The sequence below is a fragment of the Mirounga angustirostris genome, unplaced genomic scaffold (genome assembly GCF_029215605.1).
Source record: "Mirounga angustirostris isolate CCGP_5_RB_7025 unplaced genomic scaffold, mMirAng1.0.hap1 SCAF_5, whole genome shotgun sequence".
Lineage (NCBI taxonomy): Eukaryota > Metazoa > Chordata > Mammalia > Carnivora > Phocidae > Mirounga > Mirounga angustirostris.
Window position 1 is genome coordinate 13,581,655 of NW_026991713.1, and position 20,967 is coordinate 13,602,621.

A 20,967-nucleotide genomic window follows, 5' to 3' on the forward strand; every position below is an offset into this window, starting at 1 on the left:
GCCTGGCTAGATACTGCTGCCAATCCAAAGCCCTCTAAAGGGGACTTCTCACTTCCCCTTGTCAAGTGTTGGAGGGCTGTAAGGAGATACATATATTATATTGAGGGCTGAAAAAGGAGGAAGTAACTTTCTCACTAAGTTATTTTGAACTAAGATAAGAAGATTTGCAAAAACTGAATTCAGTACTTGATTTTCTCACTCTGATGGAGCTGAGCTCTGCCTGCTGAGGAAGGGTTTGTGGAGGAGGTGGCCATTGAGTGAGGTCTGGATGGACAACCAGCAGTTGAGCTGGCAGGTAATTGGGAGGAAGGGCATTCCAAAGCCTGATCATAAAATTGCTTTTATTTGGTTTGTATAAATGGAATGTGCATTATTTTATATCTGGTGTCAAATGGAAGTCTGAAATTCTAGAAATTAAAAGACGTTGCAGAAGAATATTGAGACTTCACTGTGTAGACCCGTTTTTAGGAAGATTGTAGAAACAAAATGCCCTTTTAATCTCCACCTGCCCTCAGTTCTTGCCAAGGACGAACAACATCACCTCTTGGATTAAGATCACGAGCCTACGTTGTGCTCCTTATTCCCTGGAACTTTGCCTCTCCAGCACTTTTCCAGAGGTTTGGGGTAACCAATAAATCAGGGGTTTCAAAGATCTTCTCTAGTTCCTTTTTAAAATTGGGTAAAAAAAAAATCATATCAGCCATTAGTTGAAAGTAAAGTGTGTGATTTACTTAGAAGAAAGCCCTGTATTCATGGAGCATATACTCTAGAGGGGAAGAGAGACATTAATAAAATAACCTTGCAAGTAAGTGTGGGTTGTAAAGCTGGTAAATGCTAGGAAGGAGGGTATTCCCTGGAGATGTGAGAATTGAGAGCTGAAGGGAATGTCAAGGCCATAAAGGAGAGAAGGATCTAGGAGGAGGAGAATGCTCTGAGACCCTCTGGAGGGAGTGGGCAGAGAGTTAGTCCTCCACCCTCCCTCTGCGGTTCCTCTCTAACATCCCAATACGAAATGGGATTCCAAGGGCTGTAACTAACTGAACGTGACTCGCTCCTCAAAGAGAAGTGCCCTTTTGCTCTGGAGTAGCAATATTGAATCTGCCCCCGAGAGCTCACGATGGGGCAGTTTGGAGAGAGATATACTGGGGATGGTTTATAGTTCCGATTAATACACTTGAATAAGGACCTTGGTGTTTCTCCGCATTATAAAACGAAGGCAACAGTAAAAAACATTTCTCCTAGCAAGGCCCTTATTAGAACTTGGAAAGCCACCTTCCCAGTCTTCGTGGCCTCTGAATGGTGTGCCCTACTTACGCCCAAGATGACAGGCTTCTTGAAAAATTAATTTCCTAATGATTCTGAGTTTTATAATCTAAAGGCATGTTTTTGCTATACCTACGGGATTTAAAAAGAGAGAGAGAGAGAGAGAGGCTGTCAGAGTTGGCCTGTCTGTGGCTGGCAGCTTGGCGTATTTGAAACATTCCTGGCCCTTCTCCCTTCTTTTTATCTCCTGTGCCGCCCTGCCCTGGTTGGGTGACTCAACAGCAGGTCTGTAAATATCTACGTGTTTGCCCAGAAAGAGTGCCCAAATTGAATCAAATAGCATTTCCTTTCTCTCCTGACAGCTTGGATTTTTTTTTTTCTTTTAAGTGGCTTTGACGAGACTCGGGGCCAAATTATTAAATCACCATGGTGACCCTTTCTGTTCATCCGCGCTAATGAACTTGGAAAATTGGGATCTCATCTGGCAGACAAACTCATTTTGTTTGACAAACAGCTTAAAAGTATTTGTAAACAAGAACAAATTGGGGCTTGTATTTTTTTTTTTCCCCTCCCACCTGGCATGGGTTTTTGAGGTTTTCAGTTTTCAACTTTTCCGAGGTTTGTAGGAATGAAGCTTTCTTTGTGCTTTTGTTACTTGCATTGTATTAGTCATCAGCCCGGTGACCTCACACACAGCAGCTGTTCTAGAATGCGTGGGCGTGGTGTATGAGAAAGAGCGCCAGGTGTGTGCGTGAGCTATGGATTGACCCATTACTCATCAAGTGGCTTTGTCAAGTTGTTTAACACCCTTGTACCCCAGTTTACTACTTCGTAAAATGGATAGTAAAATAAAATGGTGTATACGTGTAGTGTGTATATACATACTGTTTATATGTGTATTATATTTAGTATCTATACTGAATCCATAGCATATATAGATAGGATATGTAATACTTCCATGTGTAAATAAGCTATATATGCATGTCTCTGTGTGTGTGTAATTGTGTGTATGTATATATACAGACGACGTTTCTATGTATACACATGCAAATAAGTTAAAGGTTCATTTGTGCTTATTAGTACCTGCAACTATCTTCTGAAAACAGGACAGGCTTCTTCGGGAGACGAATACCACCTTCATTGTAAGTTTTCAACCTGTTATTTAATCGTGCATTGAAATACCTAAACTCTGAAGTAGTTCAAGAAGCAAATTAGGACATTAGAAATCTTTACCGTTAATTTGTATTCCTTCAAATTTAGAAGAAAATCCAGAATTTCTTACGTTAACTGCCAGCAATCCAGCTCTGTACACGTGTGCTGGAGTCGCATTGCTGGGTGGACATTCCGGCTCTGTCACTTACTAGCTGTACGACATGGGACGGATTGCTCGGTTTCCTTTTCTATAAAATGGGGGATAGAATTACCTAGTTCACAGGGTTGGATTTCAGTAAGACCCTGCATGCAAAACACTTAAAATGCAGTGCTTGGTACAAATATATTGCTTGGAATATGATAGAAAATACTACTCCTAGTAGTAACATTTATCAGCAATAAAACAGCTGTTGCGATTGTTGAAACAGAAGAAGGGTTCTAATTAGAGTCTTGGAGGGAGGGTGGCTCAAAGGAGTCTAGGTCTGCTTCCCCAGAGAGGTGGCCCCCTGCAGGGTGGATTGGAGGTTGTCATGAGTTGGCACGCACAAAAGGAGAAAAAAGGAAGAAGAAAGTGAAAGATTGTCTTGTGGCCGTTCAATATTGATTGGTTTTAGCAACTTTGAAGTTCCTTTTGAGTCCACAGGTCCTCTTTACCATCCACCGATGAAAGAAGACTCAGCCCTTTCTTGCCCATGACCTCCCACAGAGCCTGGTGATCAATAGCCACCAGGGGCCTTAGAGCCACTTCTCAACACAAATTGTCCGAATCACGAGGTACCCCTGAGGCTACTCTTGTCTTGTTGTGTGACTGTGCCCCTCTCCCCAGCTAGACCTTAGGCACCGTTTCTCAGGCACAAGCAGGCCTCCATGGATATTTGATTAAATTAACAGGAATTAAAACCCTTCTGCCTGGAGTACCTCTAGTACACGCCTCTTCTTCTTTTCATGGAAATTCATTTCTCAACCTTCTTCGTTTTCCATTCCCTGGCCCCGGAATGCCTTCCAGTAAATCTCAAAGTACTCTTCCAGACGTGTTCTTTTCCTGAAAAAACATCGTCCCTGCTCACAGGGACTCACTCTCCGGTGAGAGAGATCCAAACCAATTCACTAAGATATATTTTGCTAAGCGCTATGACAGGAGATAGAGAAGACAGGTGTTTGACCCCCTTATACTATGATCTTGAGGAGATCTCTTGACTTTTGGGAGACTTAGTCTTTTATCCGTAATTTGGGGACAATAGCATCAGGATGATTGTGTAGTTCCAGTGAGAAAAAGAGCTGTCGTGTGCTGACATGCTTATGTCTGGAAATTGCTCAGGATAAATAAGGGTGACTGGTAGAATCTTTTTTTTTTTTTTTTTTTTTTTTACAACTTGATTATTTTGGTAGGGGCTAGTCTGTGTTATTAAGCCCTGACTGTTCTGATGCCACTGATTATTTTTTCAAAGGAGACATAACTTAACATACCATAAGTTTTACCCTGTTAAGAGTTTACAAGTCAGTAGTTTTAGTGTAATTCACAAGATTGTGTGACTGTCACTACTGTTTAATTCCAGAACACTTTCTTTTTTTTTTTATTTAAGATTTTATTTATCTGACAGAGAGAGACACAGCGAGAGAGGGAACACAAGCAGGGGGAGAGGGAGAGAGAGAAGCAGGCTTCCTGCGGAGAAGGGAGCCGGATGGTGGGGCTCGATCCCAGGACCCTGGGATCATGACCTGAGTCGAAGGCAGATCCTTAATGACTGAGCCACCCAGGCGCCCCGCCAGAACACTTTCATTAGCCCCAAAAGAAACCACATACTCATTAGCAGTCTCCCCTTTCCCCTCTTCCATGAGCCCCAGGTAGACACTTTGTGTTTCTCTGGATTTGGGCTGAGAAATTCTTGAAGGGTCTTTCTTTCTCTCTCTCACCAACCCCCTGCCCCATCTTGAATGCTTCTAAATCATGAAGGTTTCCATATTAAGTAGGTCCTTCAAAACATTTCTTAAAATATGTGTTGATTTGAAGATGACAAAGAAGGTAAAAGCAGTGGGACAAGAAGGCAAGGACCCAGGTTCCAGACTTAACTCTGTCCTTTTCTTTCTGGATAACTTTTGGGCATGTCTTTGAACCCCAGTTTCCACATTTTGATGACTGGTATTGAATTTGAGAACCACTCCCTCTCCCAGCTTCTCATTTAGCTTAACCTCCGTGATTTTTGAGTCTATGCATGTTTATATTGATTGGCTTTCATTATGTGCTTGTTCTTCAAGTTTCTCGCTGCTTTCTGTTATCCATTGAGCTGGTGTTGCTTTCCTTTTTTAGTCTCAGTGTGCTATGTCAGTGTAAAAATACGTAAATATGTTATATGTGTTGTGCATGTGTGTATCAAACAGAGGCATTTTTGCAGGCGGCTGTCTTGTGAGGAATGATGAGATCATGCATGTAAATTAGCCCAGGATTTGGCACTAGGTGTTAGAGAACAGTTCTTTGCTAGGTGAATGATGGGCTCACCAGTTGGTGTTGGTAGACCAGTTGACACTTGCTGACGTGAAACTTGTTAAATTGGTTGTCCCACGTGATCCCAGTTTGATGCTTCCTTGATCTTAGGATGGGCCCTCTGTGGGCTGCTTCCTTTCCTTCTTTGCCTTCCCTGGTGTGTGGAACATGTCAGTAGGAAATTATAGATTTGGAAAAACAAATGCCATGAGAGGAGCCATTTACCTTATTCTGCTCTCTTCAAGTGGCATGGGAAATGAAAAACGTCCAAACTAAGAAGAATTTGGTGGATACCAAAACCACCAGGCTATGGATTCTTAAAGCCAGACAGCATGGTTATGAATTGGGTGATAAAAATGGAAAGCGTTTAGCCTGATTTCTAAGACGGGGACAGCTTTGTGTGTTATCACCACGATTAGGTTCTCCTGGCAGCCCCACAACAAAATGAACTCACTTTATGTGCTGCAGCTGTCTGACGTGTTGTGTGAGTGAGATACATCGGAATAATTTGATTTTTTTTTATAGGAGCCCAGATGCATGAGATTTTATCTCTAACTTTAAAGGTGGCAGGACCGGCAGCTGGAGGTTCTTACCTAGAGCTAGGACAGTAAGAGGTTGTTAGACACTGTGAAGAGTTCTGCACCCTTGCAGAGGAGGGGTTTATAGCTCCTGATGGACTTGGAACTGACAAGCAGATGCCTTTCAGGGGGGAGGGATCCGTTAGGGAAGCTGCATTGATTGTCATTGGATGCTGAGACCCAGAGAAGGTGAGTTTCCAGTCAAGTCACGGTGTAATTCCTGGTTGAGCAGAACTGTGTTTCCTGCGGCTTGGTTTCATGCTCTTTCTTTCACATCATCGAGAAGGTTGAGACCTGTGGTAGGTCCAGGCCATCCTGTCCTTCCTCCAGTGGCCCTGAGTCAGTCCTGCTGCTCTCTGACAGGTGGCCTCTGGGGACAGGGTATCCCTGACCCCATAGGACTGCAATGCCTCTTCCTGACTCTCTGCCTTCATGGTGGTTTCTTTTCTTGACTTCTGCGTGATGGTGAGGTTAACTGTTGCTGACTAAATTATATCCATCCCCCGCCCCCCAAATTCATATGCGGAAGTCTTAACCCCCAGTACCTCAGAATATGTCCTTATTTGGAAATAGGGTCATTGCAGAGGTAATTAGTTAGAATGAGATCATCCTGGATTAGGTTGGGACCTAATCAAGTGTGACTGTTGTCCTTGTAAAAGGGGAAATTTAGGCCCAGATATGCACAGAGAGAGATGCCACGTGAAGCCTTGGCTTGTACTGCCATCAGCCAGGGGACCACCAGAGGCTCAGGGAGGAGCCTGGGACAGGCCCTCCCTCAGTGCCTTTGGAGAACGTATGCTCATGCCAAGGTCTTGAACTTCTAGCCCCTAGAGCTGTGAGATGATACATTTCTGCTAAGCCACCCAGTTTATGGAACTTTGTTCCAGCAGTCTTAGGAAACAAACACAGCCAGCCACTGAGCATTTCATACCGTAAAAGTACAATGAGTTATGAGAAGGGGAGAAACTAAGTATTAGACCGTACCTTCCTTCTTACCCTCCTCCAAGTTCTTTTGTTTTTTAATTATCAAACTTCCACTAGGTACTTGGTGAATTAACTAGATATTGATTCATTCATTCATATTCATTCATATTCTTTGTATAGTCTTCTGTGCCAGATAACAGGCCGGGCACTTTTTCACCATGTCTCATCCTGGTTCTACCCCATACTATGTGTGTAACATGTGTGGATGGCATTTAATCCACACTGAGCCTTGGTTTTCTCATCTCTGCAGTGGACTCATTTGACACACAAATGTGAGAAGTCTTGAGGGTTGGGGTGCCTGGGTGGCTCAGTGAGTTGAGCGTCCGACTCCTGGTTTTGGCTCAGGTCATGATCTCAGGGTCATGAGATCAAGCCCTGTGTGGGGCTCCGCGCTCAGCAGAGAGTCTGCTTAAGATTCCCTCTCTCTTCCTCTCCCTGTGCCCTTCCTCCCACTTGCATGCGTGCACACACTGACTCTAAAATAAATAATCTTTTAAAAAAAAAAGAAGTCTTGAGGGTTGAATGAGATGGAAATGTCCTCCAGTGCCTGGTATAGACCCAGCTGCAAGTAGATGCTAAATAGCTGTTTCTAGTTGAGTTCCCCAAGTCCGAGGTTCTAGACATTTAAAATCATTCATAATAATAGACATCCTTATGTGCATAGAACAAAGGGATTTCGATAACCTTAAGAAGAGCCATTTTTCTCAAAGAAGTATTGTACACAAGCGTTTATAGCGGCACAACTCAGAATTACCCAAAGATGGAAACAACCCAAATGCCTGTCAGCCGATGAATGGATCGACAATGTGTCTATCCATGCAATGGAATATTATCCAGCCATGAAGAGGAATGACATACTGGTAATGCTAGAATGCGGTTGAACCATAGAAGCATTATGCTAGGTGAAAGAAGGCAGATACAAAAGGCTGAATGTGGCTTCACTTATACGAAATATCCAGCGTGGGTGAATCCATAGAGACAGAAAGCAAAGTGGTGATTCTTAGGGGCCCGGAGAGGGGGGAAAACGGGGAGTGACTGCTTAATGGTACGGGATTTTCTTTTGGAGTAATCACAGTTTTTTGGAATTAGACCAAGGTGTGGTTACATGACACCGAATGCAGTAGATGCCACTGAATTATGTGTTGTTAAAATGGTTAGTTTTAGGGGCGCCTGGGTGGCACAGCCAGTCAAGTGTCCGACTCTTGGTTTCGGCTCAGGTCGTGAGCTCATGGTCGTGAGATCGAGCCCCGTGTCAGGCTCTGCTCTCAGTGCAGAGTCTGCTTGAGATTCTCTCTCTCTAAAATAAACAAATAAATCTTTTTTTGAAAAAAAAAAAAAAAGGTTAATTTTATGTTATGAGAATCCTACTTCAGTTAAAAAAAAACCCAAAAACAAACACAAACATCATTTTTCTTTAGTTGCAAGGATATTTCTGTGGCCCAAAACAGGGGACCATGTCACACTTGGGAGCCATCACACAACGTAGCTCAAATATTTTGAAATCGGGAGGCATAGAGTGTTGCCTCTATGATCTGAGGCAAATAAGGTTTCTGTCTGTCTGAAAGAGGAATTTTCTTCATGACACTTTCCCTCCTGTGGCTTTGGTGACACTGTGACTTTTCATTGCAGTTTATGACCAGGACTGGGTCACAGGCCATCCCCAAACCAGTCCCTGGCAAAGGAGAATCGTGTCCCTCCAGCACTCCGAGACCAACGCCCCGCAGCTAGAGGCCCCATCCCAGAGCATAGTGCTGCCTCACTGTCTTAGTCCACGAGGGTTGCTGGGACATGGTACACAGGCTGGGTGGGTGTATTCTAGACAACAGACATTTATTTCTCACGGTTCTGGAAGCTGGAGGTCTGAGATCAGCCTGCTGGCATAGTCAGGTCTTGGTGAGGAGACTCTTTCAGGTTGCAGATCACTGACTTCTTGTATCCTCACACGGTGGAGAGAGTCCCTTTAATAAGGACATGAATCCCATTCATGGGCTCCACCCTTGTGACCTAATTACCTCCCAAAGGCCCTACCTCCTAAGACCATCACACTGGGGATTAGGATTTCAACATACACATTTGGGGGGAACACGAACATTCAGTCCGTTGTACCCACATCTGGACCAGATCAACACTATGTTAATGGAAATGTTCCCCAAACAAGGACACGGCTTTTGGGATGGCCCCAGCTGGGTCTGCCCCCAGAAGCCTTCGGGTTGGCCTCTGGGATGTACTTTCTTCTTTGCCTAACCCAGAATTCACATCGCTCGCAGAGTTGTTGGTTTTCTTAACCACAGATGCTGTAATTCCTGCTCAGTAGGTCCTGAGGGGCTGTAGGATGAAGTCCCAGTTCTCCTTCACTTGGCATTCAAGGTCCTCCAGGCTCATTCCCCTCCACCCATCACCCTCCTTACCTGACTCTGCAAGGAGTGTTTGGCTGCCATCCCCTGATCCCAGGCATGCCCTTGTACTTTGCTGGGAGGCTCTCTCTGCCAGGGGAGACATCCCTTTCCTTGCCAGCCTTTGGAATTGGGCCATCCTCCCTTGGCTCAGCCCAAATGTTTTCTCCCGAGAGTCATGTCTCCCTGATCCTGTCTTGTGTCCTGTTCATGGTGTCGGCGTCTGTCCCCTACACTCTTACAGGTCTGCTCAAGGGCAGGGACCCTGTTGTATCCTTCTCTTATCCTCAGCCCCAAGCCCCATGTCTTGGGTGGAATGGGGATGAAAGTTGGGGAGTCAAGAGAAGGTAAAGAAATAGCTACCTTCTTATCATTTGCCACAAGAGAGATTTACATGAAATCTCCATAGGCCTTGAAACACGGAGGCAAAATAGACTCTGCAAGTTAGACACATCCTCCTCCAGCAGTTGGGGAGACTGGAGTGCATTTAGCAGTCTCCGCCCTTGATAAATGCTTATGAGTGTTTGCTTAAGCAGAATGGAAATGGGAGGCATGCCTGCTTAAATCATCCCTTCCCAGAGTGAAAATCAAAAGAATGAAGACCAAAACACTCCAGTGGGTTGCCTCATGGATATGATTAAGCGCTGATTTAACATTCAGAACAAAAACATAAAAATCAGCCTTCCCGGAGCTGTCGTCTGACCCCAGGAAAAGTGTGTATCCCCGGGAAGGATCAATTTGCATTAAAGATCTGTTTGGCAATGCATTGTTGAAAGAGGTTAATATTGTAAGTGGAAATTTTTGATTGCTTCTCAAGTCTTTTCCTCCTTTTTGCTTCTCCACCTGTGTCACGTCAGAGAGAGCTCCGTGCTAGAAGTGATGTTCACACCGCCCACCTGTCGACATCTCTATGAAACGAGCTCCTGCCCTGAAAAAGCGGAAACCGGGTTGTATGGTGTGATATAAGGGGTGGAAATTAAGGAGCTGGGATGCAGATCAGCTCACTCCACCTCCCCAGGCCAAGGGAGGTGGCTATGGACAAGATGATCACAGCGAATGTGCAGTACTTCCTGAGTCCCTAGATGCTAGGAGCACCCCATTCTCTCCAGTCTTGACTATCAAAAATGTCTTTAGACATTGCCAAGTATCCTTCGGATGGGGGGTGCAAAATTACCCCCAATTGGGAGCCACTGTCTTAGAGGGTCATCATGCAGATAAGAGGGAGTTAGACCAGGAGGAAGAAGTCACAGCAGGGCAATGTGAAGGACACAGCGTCCTTCATCCAGGTGCTGGTCCTGCATTGGAAGGTGTGATGTGGGTGGGCTGCAGGTCATGGTGGCCTTTAATGCCATGCCAAGCAAAACACATTGGATTTGACGTCAGGAGTCTTGGGGTTAACCCCAGGCACCTTCTTACCCTACCCTACCCTTCCCCCAGCTATGCGACCTGAGTCACTCAATCTTTTGAGCCTTGGTGCCCTTACCTGTAAAGTGGATTTGCACAGATTGGTTGTAAAGACTGAGTGAGTTAAGACCACGTGGAGTGTCAGGATGGTGCTTGGCATCCTCGTTGGCTGCCATATATTGTCTCCCTTCTCGAGTGTGCTCATGTCCAGTGAAATCTAGTCCTCTCTGGTTCCGCCGTCACCCGCCCAGGCTGCCATATCTCCAGCCTGTGTTCCTGCAGAGCCTTGGGTCCTCTGTTCCAGCTCAGTCTAGGGCCTGCAGCTACAGTTGCTTCCTGAAGCACGATGATGGGAAGGCTCAGAAGCTGCTCACCTGGACTGTTCCGCACCGTGGCTCTGGAGTACTTGAAATGTGGGTCGTTCAGATTGAGCGGCGCTCATCCCAGTAGGTGCGCTCTGAATTTTGAAGACCTAGCACAAGAAAAAGAATGGACTCTCTTGGTAATATTTCATATTGGTGACATGTTAAAATGCTAATATTTTAGACACGCTAGGCCAAATAAAATCTAGTATTAAAATTAACTTCCCTTATTTCTTTTTTCCTTTTTAAAGGTGGCTATGGAGAACAGGATGAGCTTTGTAAGAGTTGCTATCATCTTGTCCCAGGAAGCATATTGGTTTGGTTCCTTGCGAATCATTTCCTGGCACAGAGTTTTGAGATATAATTGGCTTCATGAGGCAATTCCTTTTTTTAAAGAACAGAAATGACCCCTTTAAAAAAGTTGACACTCATTGAATAATGTGTTCAGCACAGTTTATGTGTTCTCCCCCGCCCCCCCGTAGATGGTAGGATGTTTTTTCCTTTTAAGTATATGCCAGCTTGAGGCTGGACCAGGGCCAGCCATATTTGTTAGATTCTTTCCCTCTTTACTTATGGACTGGATGTTTGGGTCCCCCTAAAATCCACATGTTGAATCCCAACCCCCCATGCAGTGCTATTAGGAGGTGGGGCCTTTCGGAGGTGATTAGGTCATGAGGGTGGAGCCCTTGTGAATGGGACTGTGCCTTCATAAAAGGGACCCCAGAGAGCTCCCCTGCATCCCCTTGGGCAGACACAGGAAGCGGGCTCTCACCAGACACCAAACATGCTAGAACCTGGGTCTTGGCCTTCCTACCCTCCAGAACTGTGAGAAATAAATGTTTGTTGTTTACGTTGCCCAGTCTATGGTATTTTTCCAAAGCAGCCCAAATGGATGAAGACACCGTTCTAACTACTTTGTGGGCCTTAGAATTTGACTGGTCAAGCAGCTGAAATCCAACTAATTTAATGTTATTAATACTACTCTAGCATCTCATGTTGCTGTGCAATCGTATTTTGGAGATTCTTTTGATCTCCCTCAATCCTTGCAATAACCAATAGTGCTTGATATTGCCATGGCCTTTCACGAAAAAGGATGGGAGCCTGTGGGATACTGAATGACTTGTCAAGATCCTATAGCCAACATGCAGAGCTGATACTTGAACCCAAGTCCTGACTTCCTGTCCTCCGTAAATGCTGTGAGGCCTGCATCAGATGCAGACCGTGCCTTGGAGCTCGCCGTGAACATAACGGAGACAAGATGGCTAGGCTCTCAGGCTGCAGGTGGCGTGTCCTAACTGCAAAGTTGTGTGAAATGGGTGGGTGACAGCTGGCTCGGAGACCCTAGTAAGACCTCTATCTAAGACATCATAGTGGTTCTGAGAGCAAAAGGACATGTTTCTCTGCAGCAAGAGGATTGGACTTCACAGTGGGATCAAGACAAACCAAGTTGGCAGAAATGGGCCCTTAGAGTCCTTTAAAACAGTGAACTCCACGTTTTCAACATTTGTTCCAAAGCACATTGCTGGTGGCTTTTACTCTTGTAGTTCACGTGATCAATTTCTAAACAGTGCCCCCAAGGCCAAATGCCATTCTCTGAAGGAGAAAAGGAATCGGGTGTACCATTTTGACAAGCCCAAGCATCATCTCCCGGAGGGAGATGCTTTCGGCCCTGATGTGCAAAGAAGAGAGGGAGGGAGGAAGCATCTGTGGGGTTAGGCCTCCCAGAGGGAAGCCCTAGACTCCCGAGGGAGAGGCCCAACCTCCCCCCCCCCCTTGTGTGTTCTTCCTTGTGGAGCAGAGAAAGGAGAGAAAGTTACCAAAGTGAACTTGGCAAGTGACCTCAAACGTACCAAAGGGACTCGGCAGGGTTCACCCCATCCGTAGGGACCTATGTGGGGCACTGTGTGGATTCTCTTTTCTCCTATTACAAATGTTACAGATTCAGGCAGCAAGATGGCAAGCTTTCGTGTAGAAAGGGCTTATTAAAACAATAGTAGAAGGACTACAAGGTATCTGGTGGTCGAGGCTGTCTGGCATGTTCGTTCACTTGCTCATTCATCCATTTAAGGAGTAAGACTTCTGTGTGCCTGGGTGTGCGCTGAAATTAAAGCAGCCATTTTTGCCCAAGGGGAGACTGAAATCTAGTGAGAGAGGTCACCATTAAATAAGTAATCCCTCAGATAATTGTATCATGCCAAAGTCTGAGGAGGACAGTAGAGGGAGTGGCTAGAGCATGGTGACAGATGGAGCGAAGGAGGGGCCCTTGGGCATAGGGCCATCAGAGAAGACCTCTGTGAGTTGACTGCACTCAAGACCTTGGCTTGAAGAATCAGCAGCCCTTAGCCCAGCAAAAAGCAGAGTGATAAGCATTCCAGACAGAGGGAGCATACTTGGCAAAGGCCCTGAGGTGCATTCTGGAAGTGAGAGGGCCGGGATGGCTGGAGGCAAGGAGAATTAAAGGGTGACTGGCCAGAGATGAAGACCGAGAGGCAGTTAGAGGTCAAGCCAAGTAGCTCCTTACAGACACGCCAAAGAGTTTGGGATTTATTTTAAGAGCTGTGGGGGAAATGTTGAATAATTTCCGGTGTGATCTGAGTTAGGAGGCTATTGCACTGGGTCCACGCATGAGACTATGGTGGCTTGGATTTATATAGTGGCAGTAAAACTGGAAAGAAGTGGGTGTATCATTGGACAGAATACATGTTTTAGAGGTAAAAATGGCAGGATTTGAGGATGGCCAGATTTGACAAGATATGAGGGGTGAGTAAGGAATGGAGAATGGCTCCCAGGTGTGGGGCTTGAGCTTTGATGTAGATGATGGTACTCTCTAAGGAGGTGGAAAGCTCTGGAGAAGAGGGGTGGGGGAGAGAGAAATTGGGATTGAGGTCTGAGGCCACATGGTAGGGGAAGGTCTTTGTACACGTGAGTCTCTAGGTCAGAGGAGAGGCCAGAGCTGGAGATAAAAATGTGGGAGGCATCAGCCTGGGGACTGTCTCATGGGACATTGGAATGAGGGATCTCACCTGGGGAGAGAAAACACGTGGGTCCCACACTGCATCTCGGAACCCTCCTGGAATTTGCCATTTGGAAAAGAGGAAGCTTGAGGAGAAAAGGAATGTATGAAGTAAATATCTCAGGTAATAAGAAAGTGAGTTTACCAGAGAAAGGTAATAGTGTCTCTTAGCAGTTGACTGCCCATTTGAAATCAGACATGACTAAATGGAACGGATCTGCCTGCCTGATAGTGGTTTCCTACCCCAACATTTGGCTTCCCAAGGAAAGCCATGGTGAACACGTATGGTTGTGCTCATCTGCACGAGTGGAGTTTTCTAGGCTGGTACAATTGGAAAGGAGGGCCAAGGGGGGCCGTGCGTGCTTGCAGAGGGAGGTTATAATACTGAATCATGGCCTGTCAGCCGAATGAGCGTGAACATAAGGAAAATCTAGAGCTGGATGGGCAGGCATGAAGAAAGCCGGTGGATTGGGGTTCACGATGACAGTGAAGAATTTGTGTAATGGCAGCCTGGGAAGGCCCCCAGGGGTTGACACTGACGTTTGAGATTTGGGAGGTTGTGCTGGTTTGGGTGACACCAAGTTCTAGAATGTAAATTTGGCCCATGTGAAGCGGCAGACATTTTGAACTGACCGTTTCTGTCACGGAATCGGGGCGGAGAGGTGGAGGAGCGTGCGGTGGACACTGAGGTCTTCCAGAATGAGAGGAGTACCCAGAAGATGCCAGGTGACAGTGACTAGGACAGAGAGAACAATGGTGAGCCACAGAGGAGCAGGGTCTTCAGAAGAGGGAGAGGCAGTAAGAGGGGGCACATGCCTGCTTCCTAGCCCTCAGGTATTTGCATGAGAGAGTAGGGGAAAGGGTTCTCCTTTGGGGAAAGCCATAATCCAGGGCACAGCTGTACTTTCCCTGAAGAGCAGAGCTGGAAGGGAGCCAGGGGAAATGGAGGTTAAAGAGGAATTTGCTGATCCCTTAGTGGAAGTTCCAGAGGATTCCATAGCTGGGCTCGGGTGGCGGGGGGGAAGGTGTGGGCTGGCCCTTGAATCAGACTGGGTAGTTTGTATGATAATGCACATCCAGGGAGGCTGCTGGCTGTGATGGAGATATTCAGTCATTGATCCATTCAGTAAATACTTAGCGATCTCCTCCTATATGCTAGATAGAGTGCTAGCAACAAAGAAAACAGCAGTGGCCAAAGTAGACAGAAGCGCCTGGTCTTGAGGCATTGTGCTCTGACTGGGGAGGCAGACTGGTCATCAGTTATGTGTCCTGTAGCACAGAACTGGTGTTCCGTTTTCTCAGGAAGCACTGGAATTTGAGTCCCAGGGTTTCCAACAATGAAATCAGCGTCCTCAAGCCTCTCTTGATCTGCAGGATGGGTATAGTGATGCCTCGGTGGGTGGTGTTGGTGCTGTTCAATCATTCAAATGGTTAAGCAGTGTTTTTGATGGGAGGTCAGGATGGGCCATTAGAGCCACTGCGAGTCCATAAGGTGCTTCTGTTTAATTAGAAAGAGGCACTTTTCCTTATAGGAACTCTCCTTCCATCTATCAGAGAACTGTTGTAATAAATAGATAACCAACAAAGTCCAGGATGTGCTGGTTCTCCCTAGTGCCCTGGCCAGTCCCTGCAGGGGTGAGGTGAGGGAGGGGGTCAGTAGGAGTGGTGGGAGACAACAACCGGTTCGTTACTCCAAGCTTTAGTAGTACAGGGCTCTGAAACAGTGGTGTGCGCTTGTTAAAGTGCAGATTTCGATCCGGGGGGGGGGGGGGGGGTACCTGACAGCCTGCATTTCTGGCAAGATATGAGCTGTTGCTGATGGTGTTTCAGGGACCACACTTTGGATGGAGATGGCTAAGTATAAACTGTGGTCTTAGCTGCTGGTCTCAGGCAGAGGCTGAAGACAAACACGAGAGGACCTGGATCCTTGGCCCTTAAGGAGTTTTGGTGTAGTCAAGAGAAATTAATGCTGGGAAATGATTAGAAGACAGTGATATGATCAGGAATGTGCGGCTGACAGCCTTTGGAATTTAGAACAAAGGGAGGAAGCACCTCCAGGTCTGGACTTGTCGGGAGATGTTCTGCAGAGGCAGCAAGGACTTGAAATTCCTCTGGAGGTGCAGGAGAGGAGGAAAGGCATGGCTGGATAGTAGGGCTGTGTGGGAAAGGCTTGGGTATAGGCAAGGGGTGCAGTAGTACAAATAATGATAAAACAAAGCTGACATCTATGGAGGGTCCGTCTGCTGTAGGACCCCTAAGAAAGGTTCACTTGAGACTCAGATGACAACATGGAACTGACAGGATTCACCCGATCTTAAAGTTACAGTCGGTGACCCAACTCTGTTGCCTGCCCATAGGATCAGTTTGGCTCCTAAGTGCATCTGAAGGATTTTGGCCATTGGGTTCCTTAGACGTTTTGTTTATTTGTTTCTTTTGGAGATTATTTAGACTTTTATTCCCTCTTCATGTGCAGTATTTCTAGATAACTCATACATCTTGAACACCCATGAAAACTCATTTCTAATGATGCTAATTAAAAGACAACCTCCAGGGGCACCTGGCTGGCTCAGTTGGTAGAGCTTACAACTCTTGATCTCGGGGTTATGAGTTCAAGCCCCATGTTGGCTGTGGAGCCTACTTAAAAAAAAAAAAAAAAAAGGCAATCTCCAGTTTGATCAGATCAGCATTTGGAATATGAGCTTCTGACTAGAGACTTTCAAATGGTAGCCAGCCACCCCTGGAGGGTGTATTCCCAATGAGGATCCTACAGATTTTTTTTTTTTTAAAGATTTTATTTATTTATTTGACAGAGAAAGACACAGTCAGAGGGAACACAAGCAGGGGGAGAGGGAGAGGGAGAAGCAGGCTTCCCACTGAGCAGGGAGCCCGATGCCAGGCTCGATCCCAGGACCCTGGGACCATGACCTGAGCCGAAGGCAGACGCTTAACAACTGAGCCACCCAGGCTCCCCAAGGATCCTACAGATCTTAACTCACTGCACCTTGCATGTAAAGTAAAACTAACTCATGTATTCTTCACTGTTCGCGCTGAGGTATTTTGAATCATGTGCAATATAACAAGAAGACATGGTGATTCAAGTTTTAAATTATAAAAGCCACACTATTTTTTGTATAAAATTTGGGAAAAATACATATTCATATATATTTAAATTATCCATACCCTATACCCAGAGATAACCTATAACCTTTATACCTTTTTTCATATGTATAGTTTTATAGGTATTTGTACATGTGTATACAATGTGTTACATTGGACTGAAGGATACTTGTAATCACATTTTATTTACTCTCAGCTCTGAATGCTGCTTTTGTGGCTTTAATAGATCACGATACTTTTTCTGGCTCATGCAATGTTTTGCATAAATGTGAATTTCATTGGTTAAGACAGATGGGAGAAGACAGATGGAGTAGTAGATGTTTAGTGGGAGAATTGACCATCTTGGCCAAGGAGAATTGGGTGTTGGGTTCGAGGCAGGGGCATTTTAAAGGTAACTCTTTGCCCCAGGAGTCTGTCTCCCTCTGACCAGGCAAAAGCAGGTTCCAGACTAACTTTCCAGTTAATCCATCAATGTTTACACATGTGGGAGGTAATTTTCAGCCCGCCTTCGGTTTTTTCCTTCCTTCCTTCTTGTGTTGATTCCTGTATTGACTTCCTAGAGTAACTTCTGATGTAAATTGAGATTTTTCTTTAAAATGTGTTTTTAGTGCACAGAGGTGTCATTTAAAAGTCAAATCCATGAAGGAATATTTTTTACCTGCTGGGTTTAATTTTAGATGCCAGTGTTATCATAAAATGCAAACCACTCTAGACTCTGTTTTAAAACTTTGGACAAATTGTGCCAGTTGAAATTAACTTTTGCAGATGGAGCGAGGAAAAGAGGAAAATAAGTGTCTTAAAGAGTTTTTTAAAAATGCCTTTAAATATTAACACCACTTGAGTTCAGCTCCATATATAGTCCTACTTTCCCCTGAAGTCCAAATTCACCAAGAGCTTTCCAGTTTTTGTTCTATTGAACTTTTTTTTTTTTTTTGAATGAGAGCAAACAGTGGTGATATATTGAACTCTGGGAAGAAAAATCCTAAGATTCAATATGAAGGATTTAGGTTAGATCAGAGGGAAAATGACCCCTGGCAAAGGTTGTTAGAATCAGTTCCTTAGGGAGAGGAGAGCCTGAGGTGTTGCTGGTATAACCTTTGGCCAGTTGGTCTTTTTAGGCCTCAGTTTCTCATCCATTAAATGGGGATGGAAACTGGTTCCAACCTCACAGGTTATTACTGCTAGTTGTCTTTGCTACTATTATTATAAATGAACTGAAAACAAACAAACGAACAACCCACAAAGGGCCATTTTAATGTGGTGGTATCTCCTAAAGGAGATTCGAGTAGGATGTTCGGGTTGAGATCACCCATTTGGTGGTGTCAGCCGAACATACTTGTTGGGATCTGTTTTCTGGAAAAGCCTGAGTGCTGCTCCTCCTTCAGCTCTCGGGAAGAGGTGGGGCTCGCCCTGTCACATGTTCCTTTGCTCAGCACTTACTCAAGGACTCTCTCATTTAAGACTGTCTGACAGAGAGGCCATTGCTTGAGATGAACAAAATGAAGCTTACCCAGCGACAGGGGGCTTGCCAATGTCACAGCTAGTCACGTGCGGAACTGGATTTGAATCCAGATCTAACTGCATAGCCTCCTGTCCCCTGTTCTTCCTGCGAGATTTGGCCAGTGGCGGGGCGATCCTCATTCTTGGTGACATAGTGTGTGTGGAGGGTCTGTTGCCCATGCTTCAGAATGAAACACTTCCCGCGGGGGACTTTCCTCCAATCAACATTCCTTGTTTAAAGTGATTTTGCTTGTTTGGTTTTCCTTGCTAGCCCACACCCTCCAGCCCTGGGATCATTCATCTGTTTCAAAGGAGGACCATTTAGAAAATCATGTCAGAGTTGGGTGCAGAAGCAAACCTGGCGTTGACAATTGAGATTGCCTCCATTAGGTGTTTATTGCCAGCAACTTGCTGAACACAGACTCCTGAAGCTTGGGAGGGCTGCCTTTGGTTAGAATCTGATCCCATTTATTTGTTCAGCCGACAGCTATCAGCCAGCCTACAGGTGACAGACGGTATGCCCAGTCTTAGGGAATGCAAGGTGAGCGGACAGGATGTCTGTCTCCTGGAAACCCCAAGGCTGGTGGGGAGGACAGACAGTTCAACCAGGCCATAGTCCCATGGGGTTTAAGGGTTATGGCAGAGGGAAGGACATATTATGGGAATACCCAAAGGGACACCCAAACCAGCAATTTCTTTGGGGATGACAAGCCTTGTATAGCTGCCTGCAGGGGTAGGTTCTTCTCCGTTTGGGAGGCTCCTCGCTCCACCTGCAGTCAGTGTGAGCTCGATGTGAGGAGATAGGTGGAGATGAGATTGCAGGGCTGTTGGTTTTTAAATTCCTTTATAAGGCACATGACCTGCCGGTCAGATCCCCAGGTGAAGGATCCTGGGCCTCTACTCCATGTGCATTGACCTTCTCCCTCTGCTTTGAACACGTCTCAGCAAGTCTTCCGCCTGGCCTCAGGATTGACTCTCTGCAGGCTGGTGACAGGTTATCTGTGTTCCTCTCCATCTTCTGCACGTTTTAATCGTTTCCATGCTTTTCTGGACATCTTCCATATTAAAGGTGGAAGCTATTAAGACAGTCCCTGGTGAGTGTTTGTAGGTTATCAGCTGTGATCGGGATGTGGTTCCCTGCAGATGACATTGGCTGACCCAGCCTCCTCTCCTCCGAGTGTGCCAGGAGGCAGCCCCCGGCGCCTTCCACGGCTCTCTCTGGCTCGAACTCAGGAACTGTTCTGCCATTTTGACCGCCCAGGGATCAGTCAGCAACTTCCTTGGTCTTTCCAGAGAGGTCCATGTGTGCACTTCTCAGTCATCACAGTTTTGGAGTGCCCGTGGATGTTTTAAGTTGGTCTCTCTTGTTAGACTGTGTTCTTGGAAACTAACCCGTGTTCCTGGCATTTTTTAAAACAGGGCACCTAGTTAGTGCTTGGTACATACAAGGTGCTAACTAAATGCATTTTTAGTAAGTGTGTTCGGGCTTCAAACTAATCTGTACTATAAAATACTTGCGCACGCACGTGTGTGTGTGTGCACGTGCGAGAAAGAGAGAGAGGGAAGGAGGGAGGGAGCGATGTCATAGTTTTCATCATCCTTTATTTACTTTTAAAAGAGCTGTCTCAGTTTTGATAGATGTAAGACTGCAGCATTGTGTCTTGGGCTAGAAGGTCAGCAGGAAGTCGTCGAGGAGCCAGATACTTTCAGGATCTCCGGGATACCCCCCCCCCCCCCCCGCAAATTGCATCCTTTTACAGCTCTGGGAACTCAGCCCTTCCTCTTTGCTCTTCCTTTCAGAAAGTATTATGAGGGAGGCCGAGGACCCCGTGCTCTGGGCAGAGAAGCGGCGCTGGGATTAGGGGTTGCCACTTCTGAGAGGATGCTGGGAATCTGCAGAGGGAGACGGAAATTCCTGGCTGCCTCGCTGACCGTTCTCTGCATCCCAGCCATCACCTGGCTTTACCTGTTCGCCGGGAGCTTTGAAGGTAAGAAGGCGGCTTCCGCACAGGGAGAGGGAGGAGGGAAGCAAAAGGACACTGGCTGTCCCGGAGTCCTCGGAAGCCCCTCTGGGTCTTCTGATCCCAACTTGTCACTGTGTGGAACGGGAGGATATTGCAGCACGCGCGCGTGGGCCCGGGCCGAGACATGCCAGGTTTACACAGGTAGTGGGAGGGAGTCCGTAGCGAGGAGGACAAAATGCAAACAGAAGCAAAATGAGGTGCGCCTGCATACAGTGGAGGGGTCGCACATGTCAAATCCCCGCTTTGCACGTCGATCCCGGTGTCGATAAGGGGCGCAAGGTTTGGGCCCCGGAGGGATTCCTTCGCTGTTCATGGAGCCACATGTTTCTTTCATTCTTTGGTCTGTTCGTTTGCTCACACATTGAACATCTTGTTGTTACCGTTGCTACCGCTCTTGTCAAGCGCCTCTGCCGAGCCCGGTGCTGGGAAGGCGGCGGCAGCAGACGTGGACGTGCACCGTGCCGCGGAAGCAGCACGCGTGTGATGGCGAGGCGAGCCCAGGGCGCCGCGGGAGACGGTGGTTGGAGCTGTCAGGCCGGGCCCGGTGTGAAAGATGATCAGTCACACTGACTGGCCCAAGAGACGGATGCAACAGAAGAGCTGCCCTCCCCAAACAAATAAAAACAAATGCTGGTCCCTGTCACTTTGCAGAAATCGGTAGAGAAGACGAGACTCGCCGTTCTTCCAGCCAGCAG

The 20,967-nt window shown here is 46.4% G+C and overlaps 1 protein-coding gene across 8 annotated transcripts in view; it reads left to right on the plus strand.

Moving 5' to 3' along the window:
- Positions 1 to 20,967, plus strand: part of LARGE1 (LARGE xylosyl- and glucuronyltransferase 1) — a 513,801-nt gene that overhangs the window by 118,987 nt on the left and 373,847 nt on the right. For all 8 annotated transcript variants that reach the window (XM_064590661.1, XM_064590660.1, XM_054506843.2 and 5 more), the window contains one exon: positions 20,049 to 20,236. In XM_064590661.1, the coding sequence (XP_064446731.1) occupies positions 20,049 to 20,236 (188 nt within the window). The remainder of the gene's footprint in view (positions 1 to 20,048; positions 20,237 to 20,967) is intronic.